A 21,179-nucleotide genomic window follows, 5' to 3' on the forward strand; every position below is an offset into this window, starting at 1 on the left:
ATGTTGATGATGTACCTATGACAAATGTGATCCACAGCAGAAACCCAGGGATGACACTCATTGTGGGTATCACCTGTAATATTTCTGCGGGGATCCTTGTACAATAATGGGCATGCTCATTATTTGTCAGGATTTGTGGGCAGAAAACCGGCAGCAGAGGGAGTGAATGAGATTGTAAGACATGACAGCATTCCATTCGATGCAGAGTATTGGTAAATTTGAAATCGCAGCCTAAATCTGCCCTGTGTGAACACAGCCTGACAGCAGCCGGTTTATATTCCCCAGGATGACGTGCAGAGGTCGGAATTCCGCTGCCGCAGGCACTAGGCGTGAAATGACGTAACGAGAAGAGCGGGATTCTCGCGAGAGCTCAGCTAGTCGGGCCTGGATCTCGTAGGCTCTTGGTTGCAGCTGATTCTTTCCTGCCGTACGGGCCGCTGGGAGCCATGACTGAGTCAGCCCAGCGCTCCGCTTCTCCCAGAGAAGAGGGGGAGCTGGAGGATGGCGAAATCAGCGATGACAGCGTCAGACCCGACAGCCCGAAGCCCGTCCGCCACCGAGCCAGCAGCCGGGGACACCCGCACCAGTACCATGCTCGCCCTTCACGGCCGCTTCTGCCGACTCCTCACGGCTATAGGCCTAAGGAGCAATACCGGCTGCCGCCCCGACTCCAGCAGCCCCCGCCGATGGGGGACATGGGCAATAGGCCTTCATTCTGGGAGCGCAGCCATGATACACTGGGCCGGTTCCGTTCCCGGGGCAGAGGGGGGCGCTTCCGGGACAGAGAGTGGCTGAACCGAGGTGTGAAACCGAGTGGACCGAGGCAGAATAACAGCGGGTGGAGAGATCCGTCCCCCAGAAAACGTATCCTTTCTGCCGGTTCACCGGTCAGGTGGCCTGGTATAGTCCTTGTGTCAGGGTAAGACAGCATGGTAATCCGGAGGAGGGGGCCCTGGAGGATCACATTACTGCTGAGCCCTCTGGAGACCCTCCACCCATATGTGCGCAGCCTAGAATACTGACCTATATGTGCCGGGGCACAGGCTGGGATATTACTAGTGTTCCCCCATGTAACATGCTGCTGTGTGTCACTGGCTTATTGCTCTATCCAGTGGAGTGTCTGTGGCCCCCAGGTTGGCCATATAAAACACTTACATATATTGGGGTCACCAATGCTCCTTACAAATCTGGGCCTCCCTTGCCAAGTGAGCAGTGTAGGACACTTGAGGGCATCTCTGGTGCACTACACGGCTATGCTTTAATTTTTCTCCACCTTCCTTGATTGACAAGGCCAAGGAGCAATGCTGGAGAAGGTCCACTGTCTCATCAATTCCGTGTGTAAGGCCCGGTTCACATCTGTGCATCAGTTTCCGTTTGGGGAGTCCGCTGGGACCCCCCGAACAAAAACATAATCCACATAAAAAAGCGGTTAACTTAGGAAACTGGTGGACCCCATAGACTATAATGGAGTCCGCGTGGTTTCTGCTTAAAAAATGCAGAGAGAAAAATGCTGCTTGCAGGACTTTTCTCTCCATATTTTTCATGCAGAGAGGGGAACGGAATGACCCGAATGCAGATGTGAACTGCGCCTAAACTGTGGCCTGAAAAGTTTAGAATGGTTCTGCACAAGTGCTGATGATGCGACTCTTGGCGCACGTGTAAGAATACATATATGAATATGGCTTAGCTGTCAAGGTGACTGAAAGCTGTATGTCTGTCCTTGTCACCATCATCATATGTAAGGCTGGTTGAGTATGACCTACATTAAAATCATGATAAATCAGGCATTTTACCTCGATTACAATTAATGGCAAATATTTAGGCCATGCCCCTTTTATGAGTATGGCGATGAGTTTGCACAGCGGTTTCGTTTGAACCGAACACTGCCAAACTGAAGCTGCTAATATGTTCCGCAGTTCATTCAAGAACCCGAAGTATAATAAGTTGAGGCCTAGAGAATTAAGAATATATATATATATATATATATATATATATATATATATATATATATATATTTTTTTTAAAAGTGTTATTCACCTCTACTGGGCTCCAGTGTGACTCCCTACTGTCTTTGGAACTTCTGAGTGATGTCGGGGTGCCTAGACACAAGTGTTGCAATGCTGCGTGACCCATGATTGGGCTTCAGCGGTCTCTGACATCAGGTAGAAGGCCAGAAGAGAAGAGTCATGCTGGAGCCCAGGAGAGGGGAGTAACATTGTTTTTTATGTTTGATCACAATGGGCCTCTACTTATTATTCTGTGGTGTCTGAATAGACCCCAGAGTATAATAATAGCAGTTCCGATTTAGATGTTTTTGGTCCGACATCTGCTACGGAGCCTTTACTTAGCAGATGTCAGAAGGGTCACCATTGCACTGCTACAGGTATATAGTTCTTTAGATTATGCTTTTCTATTAAAGGGGTTATACAGAGCAATTCCTACACTGAATAACCTTTGTTAGTCAGGTCTCCAGACCCTTGATGGTTACCTTGGCAGAGTGCAGTTGGAGGAGGTTGGAAGTCTCCTTCCTTTGACTTACTTGCTGATACTCTGAGACTCGCTTATGTGGCCGACCCCACTCCAAAGCAGCAGGAGTGGGGCAGAGTTGGTGATACCACAGAGAGCCGGAGCGGGGGGAGTAGCCCACAAAGACTCGCAGCACATATGTGCTCTGTAAATCATCAGGGCTCCTGGAAACATACAACCAAATTGGGGTTTGTGGTATGATTTTATTTTATTATTCAACACTGGGCCTCGAGGGCAGTGTTATAGATATGCATCAGGAAATTCTCTAGATGTATTCTCCTGATAAAAACATATTAGAGCACTGCCTAGCTGAGATCATGTGGTTGTTGCATGGCTTCTGTAGGCATGAAACTTGTGGTCTGCATTCTGTAAGTTTCTTTTCTTCTAAATCACATACACTATAATATGGCTAAAGCATGAGTCTCTGTGCACTCACACTCCTACATACTGATAAGAAGCAGCTAGCCTATATGTGCTTTTAGGTGATTGGGTAAGAAACTACAGAGTTTATTATTTGTACATTGAGATAACATCTAGACATATAAGCCATCAGATCAGTATCTGATCTCCCTGGTTCTATCTTGCCACCATTACAAGAGGGGCTCCAAACACCCAATAATCTTACTGCTCCCTGAGACCTTCAGCTTTGTGAGGTAATGGGGCCTCAGGTGCCAAGCTACCATTGAAACAAAATTTGCAAACAGGTGTGGGGTAATAATACTGTGAGCCTCCAGGTTGAATTTTGCTGGTGGGCCTTAGGGAGGGATAGGCACAATTGACAAATAATTGAAAGTCAGCTCAATTATTTAATGTGAACTTAGATATGCCACTCACTGTATGTTATCCAATTAGGAATACTGATCTGCGATGAAGCCAAAATTGAACGGCTTATAAATTGGGGTGTGGAATTCAAAAGGGGAAGTGTCAAAAACAACGGTTCATTAATCAGAATTGAGGTAAAATGATCAATTAATTTTCATTAGGGTCATAATGGCCCATCTCATGCCATAGGCTAGAAAGAACGATTTTATCCTTTTTTTTTTGGTATTGGATTGGTATGTTAGATGGACCTCTGCAGGCTTCTTTCATAGCTATTTTTTCTAAGCAAGCTCTTCAGTTAAAGGAAGGTCCCCACCAAGGAAATCTACTCACTGTGAAGAGGAAAGCTTTGAGGAACTGCTCTTAAAATATAAGCAGATTAAACTTGAACTTGAATCCATAAATAAGGATGAAAAACTAGCCCTCAAAGAAGATCCTGTGAAAGAAGTGAGTGTTGTGGAAACTGCCCCTGAGCCTCCTGCTCTGGAAGTGAAGAGTACAGTGGAAGACGTAGTCCCGGTGGTGGTGACGGAAGAGAAACCACCAGTCAAGACATTTCAGGCGTTTGAGCTTAAACCTCTTAGGCAAAAGTTAAAACCGATCACTGATCAAAAGAAACAAAACCCCTTGGAAGAAGCAAAGCCAGCTGAAAGTGTGAATGACGAAAAACCTGCGCAGCATACTCTAGGGTTAAAGGGTATGTCCACCTTTACAATTGTTATTGACCCAGTGCGTATAAAAATTGCACCTAATGATGATGAATGTGGTTGCACAGAATTAGGCTTTTTCCGACTGTTGGATCATGGTAACTTGTAGGTCGCAAGGTGACCACATTAGAATAACTGTCCTGGAAAAGAAAATGTAAATGTTAATATAAGAAACCTTGTAATATGTCTTATCAGAGGAAAGTGCTCATACCTTCTGTTATCGGCTCCTCTCCTGCCTGGTAAACTGACCAATTCATTGAGAGATCAATCTATGGCGAGGGGAGTGGGGGAAGATGATGAGTTAGGCTGGTCTTACACGACCGTATTGAATGTACGGTCCGCAAGTTGCTGATCGGCAACATAGGCTTTGCAGATGTCCTTGTACTACTGCACTCGCCCATAGAGTTCTGTGGGCGAGTCTGCAGTGCCGCAATTCACGGCCATTGAATATAATGTGTCCGCAATTGAAAACCCTCAATTGCGGACTTACATTACGGCCGTGTAAGACCAGCCTTAGAGGGGAGAGAAATGGGCATCTGGAAGCATGTTCTCCCACTAGAGCTTTATTCACATCTATAATGTTAGAGATGAGCGAACACTGTTCGGAACAGCCGTTCCGAACAGCACGCTCCCATAGAAATGAATGGAAGCGGCCGGCCGCTGGCAAAGTCTGCGTGCCAGGTGCTTCCATTCATTTCTATGGGAGCGTGCTGTTCAGATCGGCTGATCCGAACAGTGTTCGCTCATCTCTAATGTTCACTCCTGCTGAAAAGTGCTATAAAAGAAAGACATAGTGGAAGGTCTCCAAAATATTTCCTCTTTTAGAAGACTACCTCTTTTCCTAAACTACATTTTTTGTGCTAGATTCTCAGTTTTATATGTTAACCATCTCTTTTGAGAAGACCAACCCCTCTAGAAAACTGCTATTTAATGCAATTTTGGTCGGTTGTGCCAAAGAGGTTTCACTGTAGCAGCATATGTCTGTTCTTGTTACTCATTCACTTCTCCTCCTCACAGATCACAATGTAATGTGACCTATGTGAGCTCTACCCGTCTTCACATTGAGCAGTCTGCTAGGCAGGAGATGAGCTAGTAACAGGAGATAGAAGCTCTTTTCTCTGATAAGATATATTACAAAATTTCTCATATTCATCTAAACTATTCATTGACAAAATAAAATTGAAACACTTTTTGAGGACATTTCTTGTCCTCTGACATGGGCTGTATTATATACCAGTAGCAAGCTGACAATATGCACCTCGGCAGTACAAGGCTATGGCAGAGTACTGTCAGGGGGACTTTCCTTACAGCCTAGTGATGGTGCTGAGCTGCTGCCATTCTAACAGTGGAGAGATATCGGTACTAAAACTAACAGCACCGATATCTCTGACATCGGGGATCATACCAGCAAATACAGCTTTCTAGTGGTGTATAATACAGGTGTTAGAGGACATGAAAGGTCCTCTTTAAAGAGTAAGTGGTGGTTTTAGTTTTATTTTTGGAAATGAATAGGAGAAACTTTGTAATATATCCTATCAGAGGATATTAATTGTCATTGGGTGACATGTAGTGATTTTATGTCACACTGCTACAAGTTGCCATGTAGCCTTATCCTTATATAGCAATGCAATTTTATTACTGTAAAAAGTACAAATATGTGAAAGTGATTTATTTTTTTCTTTTCCCAGAATCCGATAAGAATGAGCAGACTGTCCCTTCTGAAAATAATGTTGCAGATGTAGTTGTGGTGAGTCATTTTTGTGTTTCTGGTATTAGGACTTTGTTTTTTTTCATTATTGAACTGTCTGCTGGAAGGTTTTAAAGAGGACCTTTCATGGTTTGGGGCACAGGCAGTTCTATATACTGCTGGAAAGCCGGCTTTCCAGCAGTATATAGAACTGCCTGTGCCCCAAACCATGAAAGGTCCTCTTTAATGGTGAAATTCATCTTGTTACTGCAAAGAGTCCAGTCAGATCAGAAATTAAAAAGGGTGGTCATAGAAAATGGTAGTTTAAAACTTGATATTTAACTTAGGACATGGCAGAATTCTTAATTCTTGACAGAGTAGGATGCCTGATGTAATACAGTAGTGACTGAAAAGCTTTGCTGGATATTGAATTGTCCTTTAGGTTGGGGCCCCAATACAATTATCAGTTTTGTATAATTAGTTGCATATTTACTTTCATAGGGTGTAATTGCTAGCTTTTTTCCTGAATTAGAGGAGTTTTACTGTCATTTCCCAACCATATCTATCAGCCATTTATTAAAGGATTTTCAGTTGGGCTGTGGAGTGTGTGCTGACGGTTAGGTCTACCAACTACACAACCATGATATTTTATTTAGATTGAGAAAAAAAAGCTTGCTGTAATGCCCAATAATTCTGCAAAAAATGTTTATGCATTTTATTTTATCCAGAAACCTCCTGTGGAGGAAGAAGAATTGTCAGAACTCCACTTGCGTCTCTTGGCTTTACAATCTGCAAGTAAAAAATGGCAGCAGAAAGAACAGTTGGTAATGAAAGAAAGCAAAGAGAAGCTTTCAAAAAGCAAGCTAGAGCCTCCGAAAGATGGGACAAAATCAGAACTTCAAAAAGAAAAGGGCAATACAAACTCTGTTACAATACGCAAAGTCAACAATGCAGCTACTGCAGGTAAGCCAACAAGCTAGCCTTCTTAGGGTATGTTCACACAGAGTTTTTTGTAGGCGGATTTTGACGTGGAATCTGTCAGCAAAAATGACTCCCATTGACTTCAATGGGAGCTGGTCACTTTTTTTTTTTTTTCCCACTAGCTAGTAGCGGAAAAAAAAAGCGACATAACCTTGCACGGATGCCGCGGCTAAGTCAGCCGCGGGCTCAAGACACACTCCTGTTTAGGATCCTTCATTCGGGCCTAATCGGGAGCGGGATACTGTGACGGAATGCCGATGCACTGCGCGGAAGTTTACGCGACAGAAACCATTTTCCGCCATATGAACATACCCTTACAAGGTCTGGTGTGGGAGACTTGTGATGCTTCTCTAAAGTAAATGTTTTCTGCTCCTAGCTAAACAAGCACGGAGGAGGCAGCAAACAAAAGCTTGGAAAAAACTGCAACAACAGAAAGCTGACGAAAAGCGTAAAGAGGAGGACGAGAGAAAAAAGCAAGCAGAGGAAGAGGAAAGACGGAAACGAGAAGAGGAAATTCGAAAGATTAGGGATCTCTCAAATCAAGAAGAGCAGTACAATAGATTTATGAAGCTTGTAGGGGATAAGAGTAAACGCAGCAAGGTGGGCTTCATTCTACATGTATTACACTTCACTTTGTTAAAGGGGATTACAACTCCGATGGCCTAATCTTAGGGTACTTGGCACCCCTATCAAGCAGCTGTTTGAGGGATCTGTGGTACTCCACCGAGCTGTAGCCTTCTCTTCATGTACATCTACCTGCATACTAGCTAACTAGTGTCAATACTCTGCATCAAATGCCATGGTCCATTGAAACAACCAATCGACAGGTGTGCCAGTCTGCTATTGATGTCCATCAGGATAGGCCATCACTATTGTGTAACTGGAAGATCCCAGTGGGCCTTTTGTGCACAGCAGTAGTGTAGTCATTATTTTGCATTAGTATTTCTAAGCCTAGGACACAGAGAACGTACAATGGAAGGATTTGTACCTCTTCTGTGTGTTGAACTCACTTGAAGTTTGTGCTTACAAATACTGATGCAAAATACTGCTGAGGTTATTTATTTATTTATTTTTTTAACTTAAATGGAGCCTTTTTTGTCAGCTACTTATGTGTCAATTTTTCCAGTCTTTTGATGCAGAGCAAAAGCGAGCTGAAAAGCAGAGCATGGAAAACTCTGGTGGGATTTATCAGTATGATAACTATGAGGAAGTCGCAATGGACACGGATAGTGAAACCAATTCTCCAGGTAATTTTCTGTCACTACTCCTGTCCCCATCACTGTTAAAGTGTATAACAATTGCATCTTTGATATGTAGTCATGGTTGTAGTTTTAGGATAAGCCATGTGCAGCAGCCTGCACTTTGCCACGATTCGACTACTTAAAGACCAGTACACAACACTGGGCCAGGAAACACTGTATGTGAGGCCACATTTCACAACCCATCCGTGACTCAACTGAACCCACAGCAGAATAGTGATATGATTTTCTGCATCACCACAGCCCTGCTGTTCTGTACTCACATCACCATGATGCTGTGAGTTTAGTTCAGACGAACAAATGTTCATGCTGGGAAATACAGCTGTTTACAGACCGTGTTGCCAGGTCACGTGAATTGGCATCTGAACATGCCATACGTGTTTTATTACCAGAGAGATCTCCAGACAATGAAGATAAAATATCAAGAAATTCAGCTCAATCACTGCCACTCTATTGAGCAGCAACTTGGCATGGTTTAACATTACATTTTCAATTTTTCAGTTGTTTGGGCAGTGGTCTCTGCTCTGAAGCAACTTCTCTCCAATGTCCATTATTTATTTTATTATAATATTTAAGTTTTTGTGAACATACAATGTAAGCTAACACATTTCATATTCTTGAGTCATAGACATTTACCAAAATCTGTACTCTGTTTCTATTTTGCATTTATTCACATTGTGTAAGTTAATGCAACTATTTATATTCTACCTAGGGGCATCTCCGTCAAGATCACCTTATTTTCCGGGAAATACAGTAGGATATGTACCGTCAGTATTATGTGTAACTGAACAATTCCCTTCAGAAATTTGGGTAAGTTTCTTGGATCTTAGGTCTAATTCTGCTTGCTGTATAATATACATCATGTACAATGTTTATTTTTTTTATTTATTTTTGCAGCCTTCCAATTGTGAGAGTTCAATGTATGACCCAGTCATTACAAAGAGTTCTTCAGACCTGCCACTACCACCTCCCCCGCTTCCACCTGAGGAACCAGAGCAGCCTCCTAAGCCTCCATTTGCAGATGAAGAGGAGGAAGAGGAAATGCTGTTGCGTGAAGAGCTTCTAAAGTCTTTAGCTAACAAAAGAGCTACCAAAGTTGAGGTATTAAGTTCTTAATGATTATTGTGCTGAAGTATCTTAGTGCACATCAAGTGGGGGTTTTCCAAGGCTTTAATATTGCTGACTTACTGATGGGGGCTCAACTCCCTCTACTATTTTTTAAAGGGGCTGCAGTGTTCAGATGAATGAACCTCTTCATTGTGTACTAGGCACAGCTCTGTACATTTTGTACTGATTGTGCCTATTATTGCACACACTCGAATGGAATTTCTGGATTGGGCGTAACTGATAGATATATCAGTCACAATGAAGAGACTGCAGCGTGTGCCCAAGAGCTACAGCCCATACAATCAGTTGATTGACATGATTCTAGTATTTGGACACAAACCAATCTGATATTGATGACATATGCTAAGGATAGGTCATCAGTGTGAAAGTCTTGGAAAAACCTAATTTGTAGAGGTCTCACAACATTTCTTCTCCTTCGACCCTGCTCCACTATATGTTTCTCTTATTAAGCATAAATTTCAAAGTAATAACTGCAAACACGTTTGTCTTGTTTATAGGAACAAATCGGTAGCCAACCTTCATCACCACCTCTCACCAATATCATGCCTGTGCCAAGAATTACGCTGACCTCAGCGAATGTTAATTCTGCCACACAGCGCAAAACAACCACTCAAATAGTAAGAGTCCTGAGACCGATCAGGCGTGTAATAAAGGTACGCAATGTTCTGAACGCTTGTTATAGTTATGTACAGGACACCTGTAATGTGAAATGTGTAGCATCAGGTTTTAGTCTATAATGAATGCAGCATAGTGTCAGACTAACTAGAACTTTTTCAGGTGCCGGTTTATTTATATATTTATTTTTGTATGGAGACCGTATAAAACAAACAGCCTTTTTACATTCTTCACACCCAAACCATAGGATGCATTGAAAGTTCTTCTTTTGCATAATTTCTTATACTGGAGCACAATAAACTTAGCCTAGGAAAGTATGAGAAAGTATTGTACCATGTCGTACAGAAGCAGAGTAGCTCTGCTGCATTATTAAACTTCGGCAATATCCTTAAATTTATTGGTGGCTTGTCCTGGTCAGGGCCACACTCATAAGCAGTCTTCCTATTAAATTGTCAATTTATCGAAATACCATTTATGTTTTGTGGCCTTGTAGCCCTAACACATGATTGAAATGTTGAGTTTCTACATTGTGCCAGATCATAATGAATTTGGTAATGCTGTGATACACAAGATGCCACAACCATAGCCCAATAGAAGAAATCCAACCCTGCTTAATATTTGAGCGATGACCTTGTCTAACATTTGGTGACTTCCAGGATAAAATTTGCCACCATTAATGGTTAGAGGCCCAAGGATTCTTAGTAAGCCTAGTACGGTGTTTCCCCTCCTTAGATTAGTGATGTGGAGAGGTTTAACTAGATGCCGCCTCTGCTGGTAAAATCAGGTGTTTGCCAGATATTGGAAGCTAGACCCACATAAACTCATCACCACAGCTACGTCGCATGTAAAAATAAATATTCACATTTCAGACTTGGGTCACACTAGTGTACTCTTTATCAGCTAACACCTCTGTAATGTCCATTAACAGCATAGTGATTGAGGTATAATATACAGTTGTATGGTTTTGTTCACTGGTGAGACGTATAAATGGGATTACAGACTATCAGAAACTAAGTCATCATCTAAAGTAGGAATCGAGGACTTTCATTTATCCAATACAGGGAGAAGTTCAAAAGCTAGCTTGCTAGTAAGAAGGTGGGGATATAGAGAAGAGATTAGACCCCTGGGGCATTGAGATAGGATCACTCCAATGAGAGTGTAATTAGACATCTGTGTACGAAGGCTGGAGAGTTGAGACTGCAGCATGTTCTCTAATTAGATATCTGTGGAAAGTGCGATGCGGAATGTAAAACTTGGATCTCAGCTGTTCGAAGGAGTGGAGCATTCCCTATTCGAATACGTCTGTAAAACACCTTTCGCTGTCCAGAAATCAATGTCAGAAAGATGGTATAGTTGAGCAAAGGCTTTTATTCTGCTACAGTGGCGTTTCCAGTAAAATGAGATTAGTGACTAAAGCGTTTTGTTGCAGCCCACACTTTGCACCACTCGTATCATGGGAACCATGCATAGTTCCAGAGAGGTTGGTCTGTCCAGTGCTGACCACAACTTCGGTAGGCCCATTCAGTCCGCCAGTCGATGTTGAGGATAAATCGATAGGTTAGGGCAAAACCACAAGGTGGGAGATTACAATCGATTCTTTAGATTAGATAATGTAAATATAAATTCAGAAAAGACATTCCCGCCATCACTTTTACGCGTTAAAGCTTTCTCAGATGGAGTTTAGACCTTCCGGCACCCATCACAGACTTAAAATGGAATCCAAGGTTTGGAAAAACGAAAGAGGGATAGTAGCGAATTCATGCTGAAAGATATAGAGGCACTTTGGTTGAATTTCCATCTTCGTGAGGTTAATTTTAGGGCCGAGACATTTATGAAGAAATTGTGGTCTCATCGTAAATCAGTTGAATGTCCCTGCGCTAGAAAGGAAATCTAGAAAGTGGGGTAGGCTTCCATTGTAATTCATGCCAGAAAGCTGGCGTGAGTTATAATGTATCTGTTGTGCTGAGGTATCCCTGTTCTAGTCTGCCACTCTTACATTCGCACAATGCGGCGAGCGAACTTCAGATCGGGCTTGTTATGCACATTTGGCACAACAAAAGTTTGATGCCAATTGTTTTCTTCTGTACAAAAGAACTAGCATAAAGGGATTGATGAATTCCTACTGCTGTGCATTGTGTAACCTACCAACAGTACAGTGGGGGAAATTCATCATTTTTTCATTTTTTTGGTGCTGAGAGATATTGAGGCACACGTTTGGTGGAAGGCCCTTTGTTGTGCCAAATGTGCACCACAAACCTACAATTGTAAAAGTGCCATTATAGTACCCTTCCACAGGGCACAGCCCCACCCTACATAAGTAATAGTATTACTTATATTATTTACCATTACTAAAATATTGAATCTGTTAATAGTGAATCATAGTATTGCGAATACCATGTCTACGACCCCAGGCAGTGAGTACATCCTTTCCTGAGACAGGCTGCCGGAGGGAGCAGAACAGAAAAACACTGCAGGAAACATTTTTGTGATTTGGTTGCACAAAAACTGAGGTATCTTGCACAATAACATTTCATATAGAAAATTACAGGGTCCACTATAGCATCAGTTTCCCTATGGCTTTTGTGCATCAAAATGGTTGTACACATTTCGTCTGATTATCCTCCAATAGTACCTTGTGGAAAGCTGATACATCTGTATTTATCCTAATTGTATAATTCCTTTCTGTTGCAAGTAGCGTTGTTATACATATTTTCTAACCTATTTCTGTACTTTTGTCTCAAAAGCTTCCAAAGCACAAATCGGTAGTTGTTACTCTGAATGCATCTGATGACAGTGAATCTGATCCAGAGCCACCCAGTCCAGGAGTTGGTGTATTTGGAGGACTTGAGTCTATGATCAAAGAAGCCAGAAGAACTGCTGAAGTGAGAACTCGCTACAAATACGTGTCTGTGGTTTTGATGATATGAGTAAATCTATTTAAAGAGGACATTTCATCACCTCCACTAATTCAGGTTCTTAGCGTCTGTTAATAGGCATCGATCCACTGATTCTAGCACAGTTAGAATTATTTCTATAGCTCCTACCATTCCCAAGCAACAAGTGCAGTTAGTTTTGGTGTCTGATTGCTATTTAAGCACAATGTAATGTCAAAAGGGTAGTGTCAGTCGGGGGGGGGGGGGTTGAATGGGGTGTGATTCAGAGACAGACCATGGCAGAGTTCAGAATCATACCCCTTGCCTGCTCCTTCCTGACACCGTCCTAACAGTACAGAGTCTAAGTAGCATATCAGGCACCAAACCAAACAGCATTGATTTCTCTGGAGCAATGGGGGCTAGAGAAAAAATCCAACTGTGCTAGAATCAGTGAAGCAATTGCTATTAATCAATGTAAAGCGCTTGACTTGTTGGAGGTGATGAAAGGTCCTCTTTAAAGACTGATCTATAAGTAGGAGCATACATTTCTTATTTAGATGTGTTTAAGGCTGAAGCCCCACTTGGTGTAAGTTCCATGGATTTTCTGTGAAAAGTGATGCGAAAAAAACACGCATAGCTGTTTTCACTGCAGCCCGCTAATTGGGGCCTCAGCTTTAAGGCTCAGGCCCCACATTACAGAAACACAGCTTTTTTTGTTGCGGTTTTTGATCCAAGAATGGCTACAAAAGGAATAGGAGATATATAAAAAGTTCTAATAAGTCTCCCTTTTGCTCAATACACTCCTGGCTTTGTCTCAAAAAAAAAAAAAATGCAACAAATTCTGCGACAATAAAAAGTTGTGTTTCTGCAATGTGGGGCTTTAGCCTAAAGAGGTTTTCCCTCAAACAACATTTATCCCCTTTTCACAGTAAAAGTGATTGCTGGGCTTCCAAACATTGGCACTACCATTTCATTCATGCAGATAATATAAGAACCCCCATTCTATTGGGAAAACTCCTTTAGGCTTCATTAATCTCAGCCACACATTCTGGAAAAAAAGCTGCATCTTTAAAAATGCAGCATATTAATTTTAGCTGCAAATTCATGAGAGCTTTCCCTATAGATTTAATGGGAAGGAAATAAAAACTGAAAAAATATTCATGCCTGGTTAGAGGGAAACTGTCAGTCTTTTGAAATACTAAAGCACCCACAGGGGAGTATGAACTGATGGTCAAAAAATAGCCCTATAGTAAATCAAAGTCTGTACTTGGCCAGCTCCTCCTATTAATGGCATCAGTTCAGTTCTTTACCTGTGGGTGTTTGTGTCCCAACAGTCTATGATGGGGTCCCTATTAAGCTATCTTCCAATTATTTATTTAATTTAATTGTAAAGGCTATGTGTATTTAACATTCTATAAAACATGAAACAAAAAAACGTCAGCATTCCTACTTATAGCACCCTGCATAAGGCTATTCTGAGTGCCGCACACAATTTTAATCCAATTCTATAAAACATGAATCCTGTAAGGGAAGCTGGCAATTAAAGGGGTTTTCCATAATTTAGATATTAACCTATGCTTGCATTGGGTCATCACTATTGGATCAGTTGTGATCAAGGCCTGAAACCTCCATCAGTCAACTGATAGCTGAAGCCACAAAGTTGGAAGTACATAGCTCGATGCACTGTATGTTGGTCATAATGGGTTACTGCAGCTCTGTTTTTATTCAAGTGTTTTGTGTATGCTTAGGCATCTAAACCAAAAGCACCACCTAAGTCTGAAAAAGAAAATGATCCAATGAGGACTCCTGAAGCCTTGCCAGATGACAAGAAGATGGAATACCGTTTGCTAAGGGAAGAGATTGCCAGGTAACACTTGTAAGAAGTTAATCATTTGTGGTTTAGCTGCTTCTAGTTTTTTAATTTGAAGATTTTTTATTTTTTAATTTTTTTTTAAATGGTCTTGATTTTTGACCAGCCGAGAAAAGCAAAAACTTTTGAAAACAGACCAGTTAAAAGTAGGCGCATCTCCCCCAAACTCTGACCTAGAAGGAGATGGAAACAGAAGACTTGTCAAGGAACCAAAGGTGACAGAGGCTGAATCAAGACACATGAAGCAGAAGTAAGTTACCAGAACCTAAACAGGTTTTCTGCCAAAACCAAGTTATCCCATATCTGTACAATAGGGATAACTTGCAGATCAATGGGGTTCTGACTGTTCAGACATCCGCCAATCAGGAGAACGGGAATTTTTCGTTCTCTGTTCCGAATGGAGTCGTGGTTGATCCATTCATTTCAATGGGGGTGTCGGAAATAGCTGATGTACAGCGCTCTCATTGAAATAAATGGAGTGGTGCACACACTGCACAACCTCCGTTCCATTCAGAACGGGGGATGAAAATCGCCCATTCTCCTGATCATGGGGTTCTGAGTGGTTGATCTTCAAGTTATTCCCAATCCAATGGATAGGTGGTAAAACGCTCTTTATAGAGGTCACTGTGGATGTCGTTTGTCATTGTTGGAAATGAAACAGTTTTTCCACCTGCTTCTTTTCTACTTGTTTGTCACTGTCTGATGTGTAAAGGGTTAACAGAAAGCAAAAAAAAAAAAAAATAGCGGCACCGATGTTTTGTTCCAATGATCCCTCACCAGTTTGTGTATTCTGGGAGCAATGGTGTGCCATACATGATTTTAAGGTGACTTTGGTTCTATTTTTACTGCATTTCTTTATCTTATTTATCTCACTTTTTTTTTTCTTCTTTTAATCCTATTGAAAAGCTACTAGGTATAACATTCAGGCTGTGCTGGATATATCCATTTATATAAACAATTACATTGGCTGATGTATTTTCATTATTTTCTCTTAGAATGTTGTTACTAAAGGATGAGTCGCTCTTAAAACATCTCTTACAACAAGAGGAAAAGAAAAAGGAATCAATCAAAACTGCAGAGATGAAGATTACCAGACTCACAGAGCAGCTGCAAGCAACGGAGAAGTTCCTAAATGCAAATCGAGTGTTTCTGAAGAAATTGCAAGAACAAGTGAGCACAGCTTATACATACAGGAAGGGTGTCCAGATTTAGTTGGGTGTGGTACCAGAGTATGAAACATTACTTCAGTATGAAAGTATTGTTATGTCATTCTCTCATGGGGTATTGTATGATATGTCTAAAACCATTAGGCATCGTGGTTTATCAGCATGGGCCTATGATCATGTAAATAATATCTTTATATAGTGGGTGGGGGGATTAGGACTGTCACTGTCTCTTCTAGAAATCCGGTCACATTGTATATACTGATAAATGACAGAGCTCCCTTTCTGTACCTATATACAGATATATATATATATATATATATATATATATATATATATATATATATATAGTGCCTTTGCCATATATAATTTGAAACGTTACATTACATGTAAGTACGTTTGTCCCGTTTAAAAGGGTTGTCTGGGACAATTTGAAATCTGTACACTAATCTAATCACCCTCCCCTTCCTAATACCTTCTAAATAACATAATTAATAAGAAATGTATATGTACCTATATCCTTGGGGCGGTTACGGAACATTTTTTGACTATCCGGCGACAATCTGTTTCCCCATTTCTGGAAATGGATGGTCACTACAACTCCCCCCATCCACCCTATTATACTTTCCATGGCTTCTGGCAAGACTGCTCCTCCCTCTGTAATGATCGGCAGGGTGTGCGCTCTTCTCCTTCTACTGTGCATCCACACAATCGCAGTAGAGGTGGATCATTGCTGAAAGACTCAATCAGTACTGAAAGGGAAGGGCCGTCTCACAGGAAGTCTCATGAGGGTAAGTATATGTTATGGGTCAGTGGTTAGGCTGAGTAGGTAGGGAAGGGCAGGATAGCTAGAGAAACAAGGGGGAGTGAGAAAATTACATAGCAGGAAGCAGAACCATGTAAACAATAGCAGGAGACCTCAACAGCTCCCAGAGACACCCAGAAATCACCAAAAACATGCATTTATTAACCCATTAATCGCACTAACAGACACATTTACAAAAAAGAAATTTTGGCCTTGAAAACCCCTTTGCTACTTTTTGTTGATGTCTTCTCAACGTCTAACCAACATCTACATACCTATTTTTTCAGATCATTAAAGTACAGCACAGAGTTGAAGAAAAAAGAACGCTATCTATTAAATTTGGTGAAGAACTTGCTCGGGCGAAAGCACTGGCTAGTCAGGAGCTAGGGAAAAGAAAGTTGGAGCCCAGCAATTTGGGGGTGAGTACAGCATGGTAAAAAAACCCGCATTCAGGAGATGGTCATGTAAAAGCATTTGTTTGTTGTTTTGTGTACATGTGGCATAATGGCATGATATCTAGCATTACTTAGGTTAAATCCCCTGTTCCTTTTTTCATACTGTAGTGCATGGCTGACAATTTGCTCCCAGAGAGTGTGAAAAGGTCTTATAGAATGGTGGACTTGGTAAAGCTTTATAAGAGGATGGTCGAAAATAAAATTATCCGGAACCTATATGCAATGGGAACTTATGTACACTGCACTGGGGATCAGAGATCCCAGGTTCAAGTTCCCTTATGGGGCAGTGTACCTTTCTGAATGGTGCAGTGAAGGTTTATCTGTACTCACCGACCTGCTTTCAGTCAGTTTAGGGACACAATAGGTGACAATCGAGTAGACAGGAGCAGTCTGTAGCCTTTCTTTGGTTTCGGTATCTTTGTAGTGGGGTGTTTGTTTTACATATTTCATTTTAGCAAACTTCTATGGATACTAAAGTGCAGAAATTATGTATTTATTTCTCGTTCTAGGCAAGCAAAATGTTTAAATCAGATACAGGCCTGGCTAGCAGTCCAAAGAGGCAGTCTGCAGAGGCTATTGCACGAGAGAAGAAGCGACTGCAAGAACTGGAACAGGAGTATGCCCTTAAGATCCAAAAACTTAAAGAAATGCAAGCTCGAAAAATGAAGGAACAGGCCGTGTCCCTCCCTCCTGTCGCAGAGGAACAGGCAGAGTTTGCACTTCCACAGCCATCATTACATGACCTTTCTCAGGACAAAATAACATTAGACTCTGAGGAGAATGAGCCAGATGATGAGGATTTGTCAGTCTCTGTTAAAGAACGAAGGAGATCATTCCGTGAATCAAACTCTTTTACCAAACCTAACCTAAGGCATGCGGAGCTTACTCCCCACAAGGAGACTTCTAGCATTCCTTCCAAGATGGCAACAGAAGGACCAGAACTTTTCTTGGGTTTGAATATTGATGAGGTCAGAAGACTTCACTCTAGCTCTAGTGACTTATCGAAGCTCCTGTCTGTGGGTGACACACTACTGGTGTCTTCCGATAAACTCTTCTCTGGGAAGGTGAATATATCCAATTTTATTTTCTAATCACTGAGATTTTCTTAAGGAACTTAGAGCTCAAGCACATAATATGCTGTCCCAAACAAGTATGACCTATGACAAATCCACCTTGAGTGTGGATAATGGTCCATTGATATAATCAGCATATATGCTAATATATTCTTGGATTGCGCTGACAAATGTGTTCTCTGCTATCCTTTGCTGGCTTAAAGGAGCTCTATCGTTGGCAAAAGTCATTTTTAACTAATCACATCCTTGCATAGGCTTTAGAAAGGCTATTCCACACATACCTTTACTATGTAAATTGCCTCAGTAGTGTTTGAATAAGTCCATTTTTAGGCTCCAGTGTGCACAGGAAGTTGTCAGACAGCACTCCTCTCTTATGCTGTGTGCTATGTATGAGAGCAGGGAGGAGGAGTCGGCAGCAGTAGTCTGTGCTGTACACACAGCAAACAGTGCTGGAAGAGACTTCCGGGGTGCACTGAGAAGGCTCATTAGCATATGAATAAAAATGGACTTATTCAAAAACTACTGAGGTGATTTACATACAAAAGGTAGGTGTGGGTGGAATAGCCTTTCTACATGTCGGGTTTTGCTGTCTGCTTGAAAAGTCCGGCGACATCTTTGGGAACGGACAGTTAAGGACAGGTACGGACTGTAAAAGAACGCACCTGATCTCCATTTAAATGAATGCAAAATGTCAGACACAGCTAGTGTCTGCTGCTAATGTCCGCAAAAGATTTTGAACGGACATTAGCTGTCAGACACTGACGGCAGTGTGAACGCTCCCTTACCCGGTGGAGGCAACTTATTTTGCTTTTGCTTTGTTTTCAGTTATTTAAATGTTTTATGTGTTGGTTTTTTTGTTGTTTTTTTGCAGGAAATACCTGTGGATGTAGATTTATTAAACATTCAAACAAAACAAACAGATGTAAGACCACTGCCCTTTGGTACATATCATAGCCCACTGCTGGTTTTCAAATCCTATAGGTAAGAAAACAAATTTCGTTGTGGTGATATAGGAAATACCCAGGAAAACTAATAGTATAAGTGCTTTATAGAGGTAGATGAAAAATAATTCATGCCCTTTCCTTTCTACAAGCCTTCACTACCTGAGTCTGCAATGATTTTCAGAAAATTCTAACATGCATACATTTTCAGTATTAATAATACTATATGTTTATCAATAAGTTGTCCATATTTCCTACGGACAATCTAAGAAAGGATAGTAAGCAGAACATTCCATTGGCGTTCAGCTATTTCACCCAAACACATTCCATTCCCCCCAACCCAAAATGCATGTACACTGGGTGTGTGGAACCTGGAGCACGACTGTTTTCATATGTCTTGCTTGGTCCTTCTTTCATTTGATATCTTGTCAAGGTTGAATTAGGACAGCCCTCATACATTAAATGGTCAGCTGGTGTGGCTGAAAATTCTGTATTGAATGGACTTTTTCTGCCTGTAATATAAATAATCTAGAAGTTCTTACACTTGTTTGAAGCAAAGCCTGCTTATACTGTGCATGGCCACTAGGTGGCCTCATTTCACTATCCTTTAATCATCTGTGCTTCATGTATTGTCAGGTTAGGGATTTTTATCTTAGACTTATTCAAAATATCTCAAATCTATACAATAAATGAAGTTTCTTCTTCTACTTTGCCGCTATATAAACATAGTGCATTGCTGGTATGGACTGTTACTAAAACACAGCTGATCTTTGGGGTTAACATGCAAACGAAACAGAGGGAAAAAAGCAATGACTAATAGTCTGTATAAATTAGTCTGAAAGACATTAATGCTGGGTTCACACCAGCGTTCGAAGTCCGTACTCAGGTTTCCGTCTTTGGCTGGCAGAAGACTGAAACCTGTCAGACCGGGTCCGGCCATGAGCGCCGGTGAGCGTTTTATGCTCTCCACGGCAAAACAGTTTTTTTTTTTTTTTTTTTTAAAACCAGACACAGAGTACTGCATGTCCGACTCTGTGCCAGGTTTAAAAAAAAAAAAACGGTATCGCCGCTGAGAGCATAAAACGCTCACAGCCGGAGATTTTTCAGGCCCATTCAGATGAATAGGTTTGAAAGATGTCGGCAGGTTTCAGTCTCCTGCCCTGTTTTGTGCAGGAAACGGAAACCTGCAGAACGGAGTACGGGCGCAGATGTGAACGAGCCCTAAAATGTATGTAATGCCTTCTGTTTGTGTCCATTTTACTTTGTACTAAATCCTTTAGAACCTGCAACTTGTAAATGCTTTCCCTGTCCTGAACAGATTGTTTAATAGTTTTCTTACGTATTTCACAGGTTTAGTCCATATTTCCGCACAAAAGAGAAACTGCTGCTGAGCTCCGTTTCTTACAGCAATATGATCGAACCCAAAACCTTCTTCTGTCGATTTGATCTTACTGGCACATGCAACGATGACGACTGCCAGTGGTAAGTAGTGAATGTTTACTATCAGTCACTGTGGTCACGATCCTCTCTCAGAGGGCTGCTGATCTTGGCGTGATAGCATCATTTCAGTTATTATGAAGGAAATCGTGGCGGGTTTGGCAGTTTAAGCCATAATATCTGGAAAATGAATCTGGATAAGACCTACCAGCCTGTCTGTAACTAATGCTAACGTGGGACAACATAGTGACAGCTCATGATATTACTGAAAAGACAATACAGAAAACCATTAACACTTGCTTTGCTTTGCTTTCTAGGCAGCACATGCGAGACTGCACGCTAAGCAGGAAGCAACTATTTCAAGATATCTTGTCTTACAATTTGGATCTTATAGGGTGTTCTGAGAATAGTACAGATGAAGAAATTATATCTGCAACAGGTATAACCCGAATGGTACTTTTCTGAATGATTAATCATATACTTTTTTTTTTTTTTTTTTTTTAAATAACCTCTCCTCAGTAGGCTACCCTAAAAATTCCTTGTACCATTGGCATCTGGGAGCTATGATTTCTTCTTAGGGCAAGCTTTATGAAAGTATATGAAGTGTAATAGGCCATGCAATGATGCTCTGGGGAAAATATGCAAATTAGCTCTCTTACAAAGGAAGGGGGCAAAGCTGTGCCTCTAGTGTCACCTGTTGGAAGGCAGCAATACTATAAGTCACTATCTGGTCTTTTAGACAGGCCCTGGGATATAACCGAATTACAGGCTTGCATACTAGTTGTTATATCCTATTAATATTATAAATGTGAAAGTTTGTGAGTTTGTGGGTTTGTGTGT

The 21,179-nt window shown here is 41.4% G+C and overlaps 1 protein-coding gene across 2 annotated transcripts in view; it reads left to right on the forward strand.

Annotated features, from left to right (window-relative positions):
- Positions 1-364: 364 nt before the first annotated feature.
- ZFC3H1 (zinc finger C3H1-type containing) overlaps positions 365-21,179 on the forward strand; it is a 40,593-nt gene continuing 19,778 nt past the window's right edge. The window contains exons 1-18 of one of the 2 annotated variants that reach the window (XM_075274388.1): positions 365-864; positions 3,644-4,042; positions 5,741-5,799; positions 6,468-6,702; positions 7,097-7,320; positions 7,847-7,967; positions 8,692-8,789; positions 8,877-9,080; positions 9,605-9,760; positions 12,467-12,604; positions 14,344-14,462; positions 14,572-14,715; positions 15,461-15,635; positions 16,721-16,852; positions 17,398-17,952; positions 18,833-18,942; positions 20,253-20,384; positions 20,657-20,778. In XM_075274388.1, coding sequence (XP_075130489.1) covers positions 447-864; positions 3,644-4,042; positions 5,741-5,799; positions 6,468-6,702; positions 7,097-7,320; positions 7,847-7,967; positions 8,692-8,789; positions 8,877-9,080; positions 9,605-9,760; positions 12,467-12,604; positions 14,344-14,462; positions 14,572-14,715; positions 15,461-15,635; positions 16,721-16,852; positions 17,398-17,952; positions 18,833-18,942; positions 20,253-20,384; positions 20,657-20,778 — 3,541 coding nt within the window. In that variant the 5' untranslated portion in view covers positions 365-446. The remainder of the gene's footprint in view (positions 865-3,643; positions 4,043-5,740; positions 5,800-6,467; positions 6,703-7,096; positions 7,321-7,846; positions 7,968-8,691; positions 8,790-8,876; positions 9,081-9,604; positions 9,761-12,466; positions 12,605-14,343; positions 14,463-14,571; positions 14,716-15,460; positions 15,636-16,720; positions 16,853-17,397; positions 17,953-18,832; positions 18,943-20,252; positions 20,385-20,656; positions 20,779-21,179) is intronic. The other variant, XM_075274389.1, reaches the window with a different exon arrangement.

Source organism: Leptodactylus fuscus, chromosome 5 (genome assembly GCF_031893055.1).
Source record: "Leptodactylus fuscus isolate aLepFus1 chromosome 5, aLepFus1.hap2, whole genome shotgun sequence".
Taxonomy (NCBI): Eukaryota; Metazoa; Chordata; class Amphibia; order Anura; family Leptodactylidae; genus Leptodactylus; species Leptodactylus fuscus.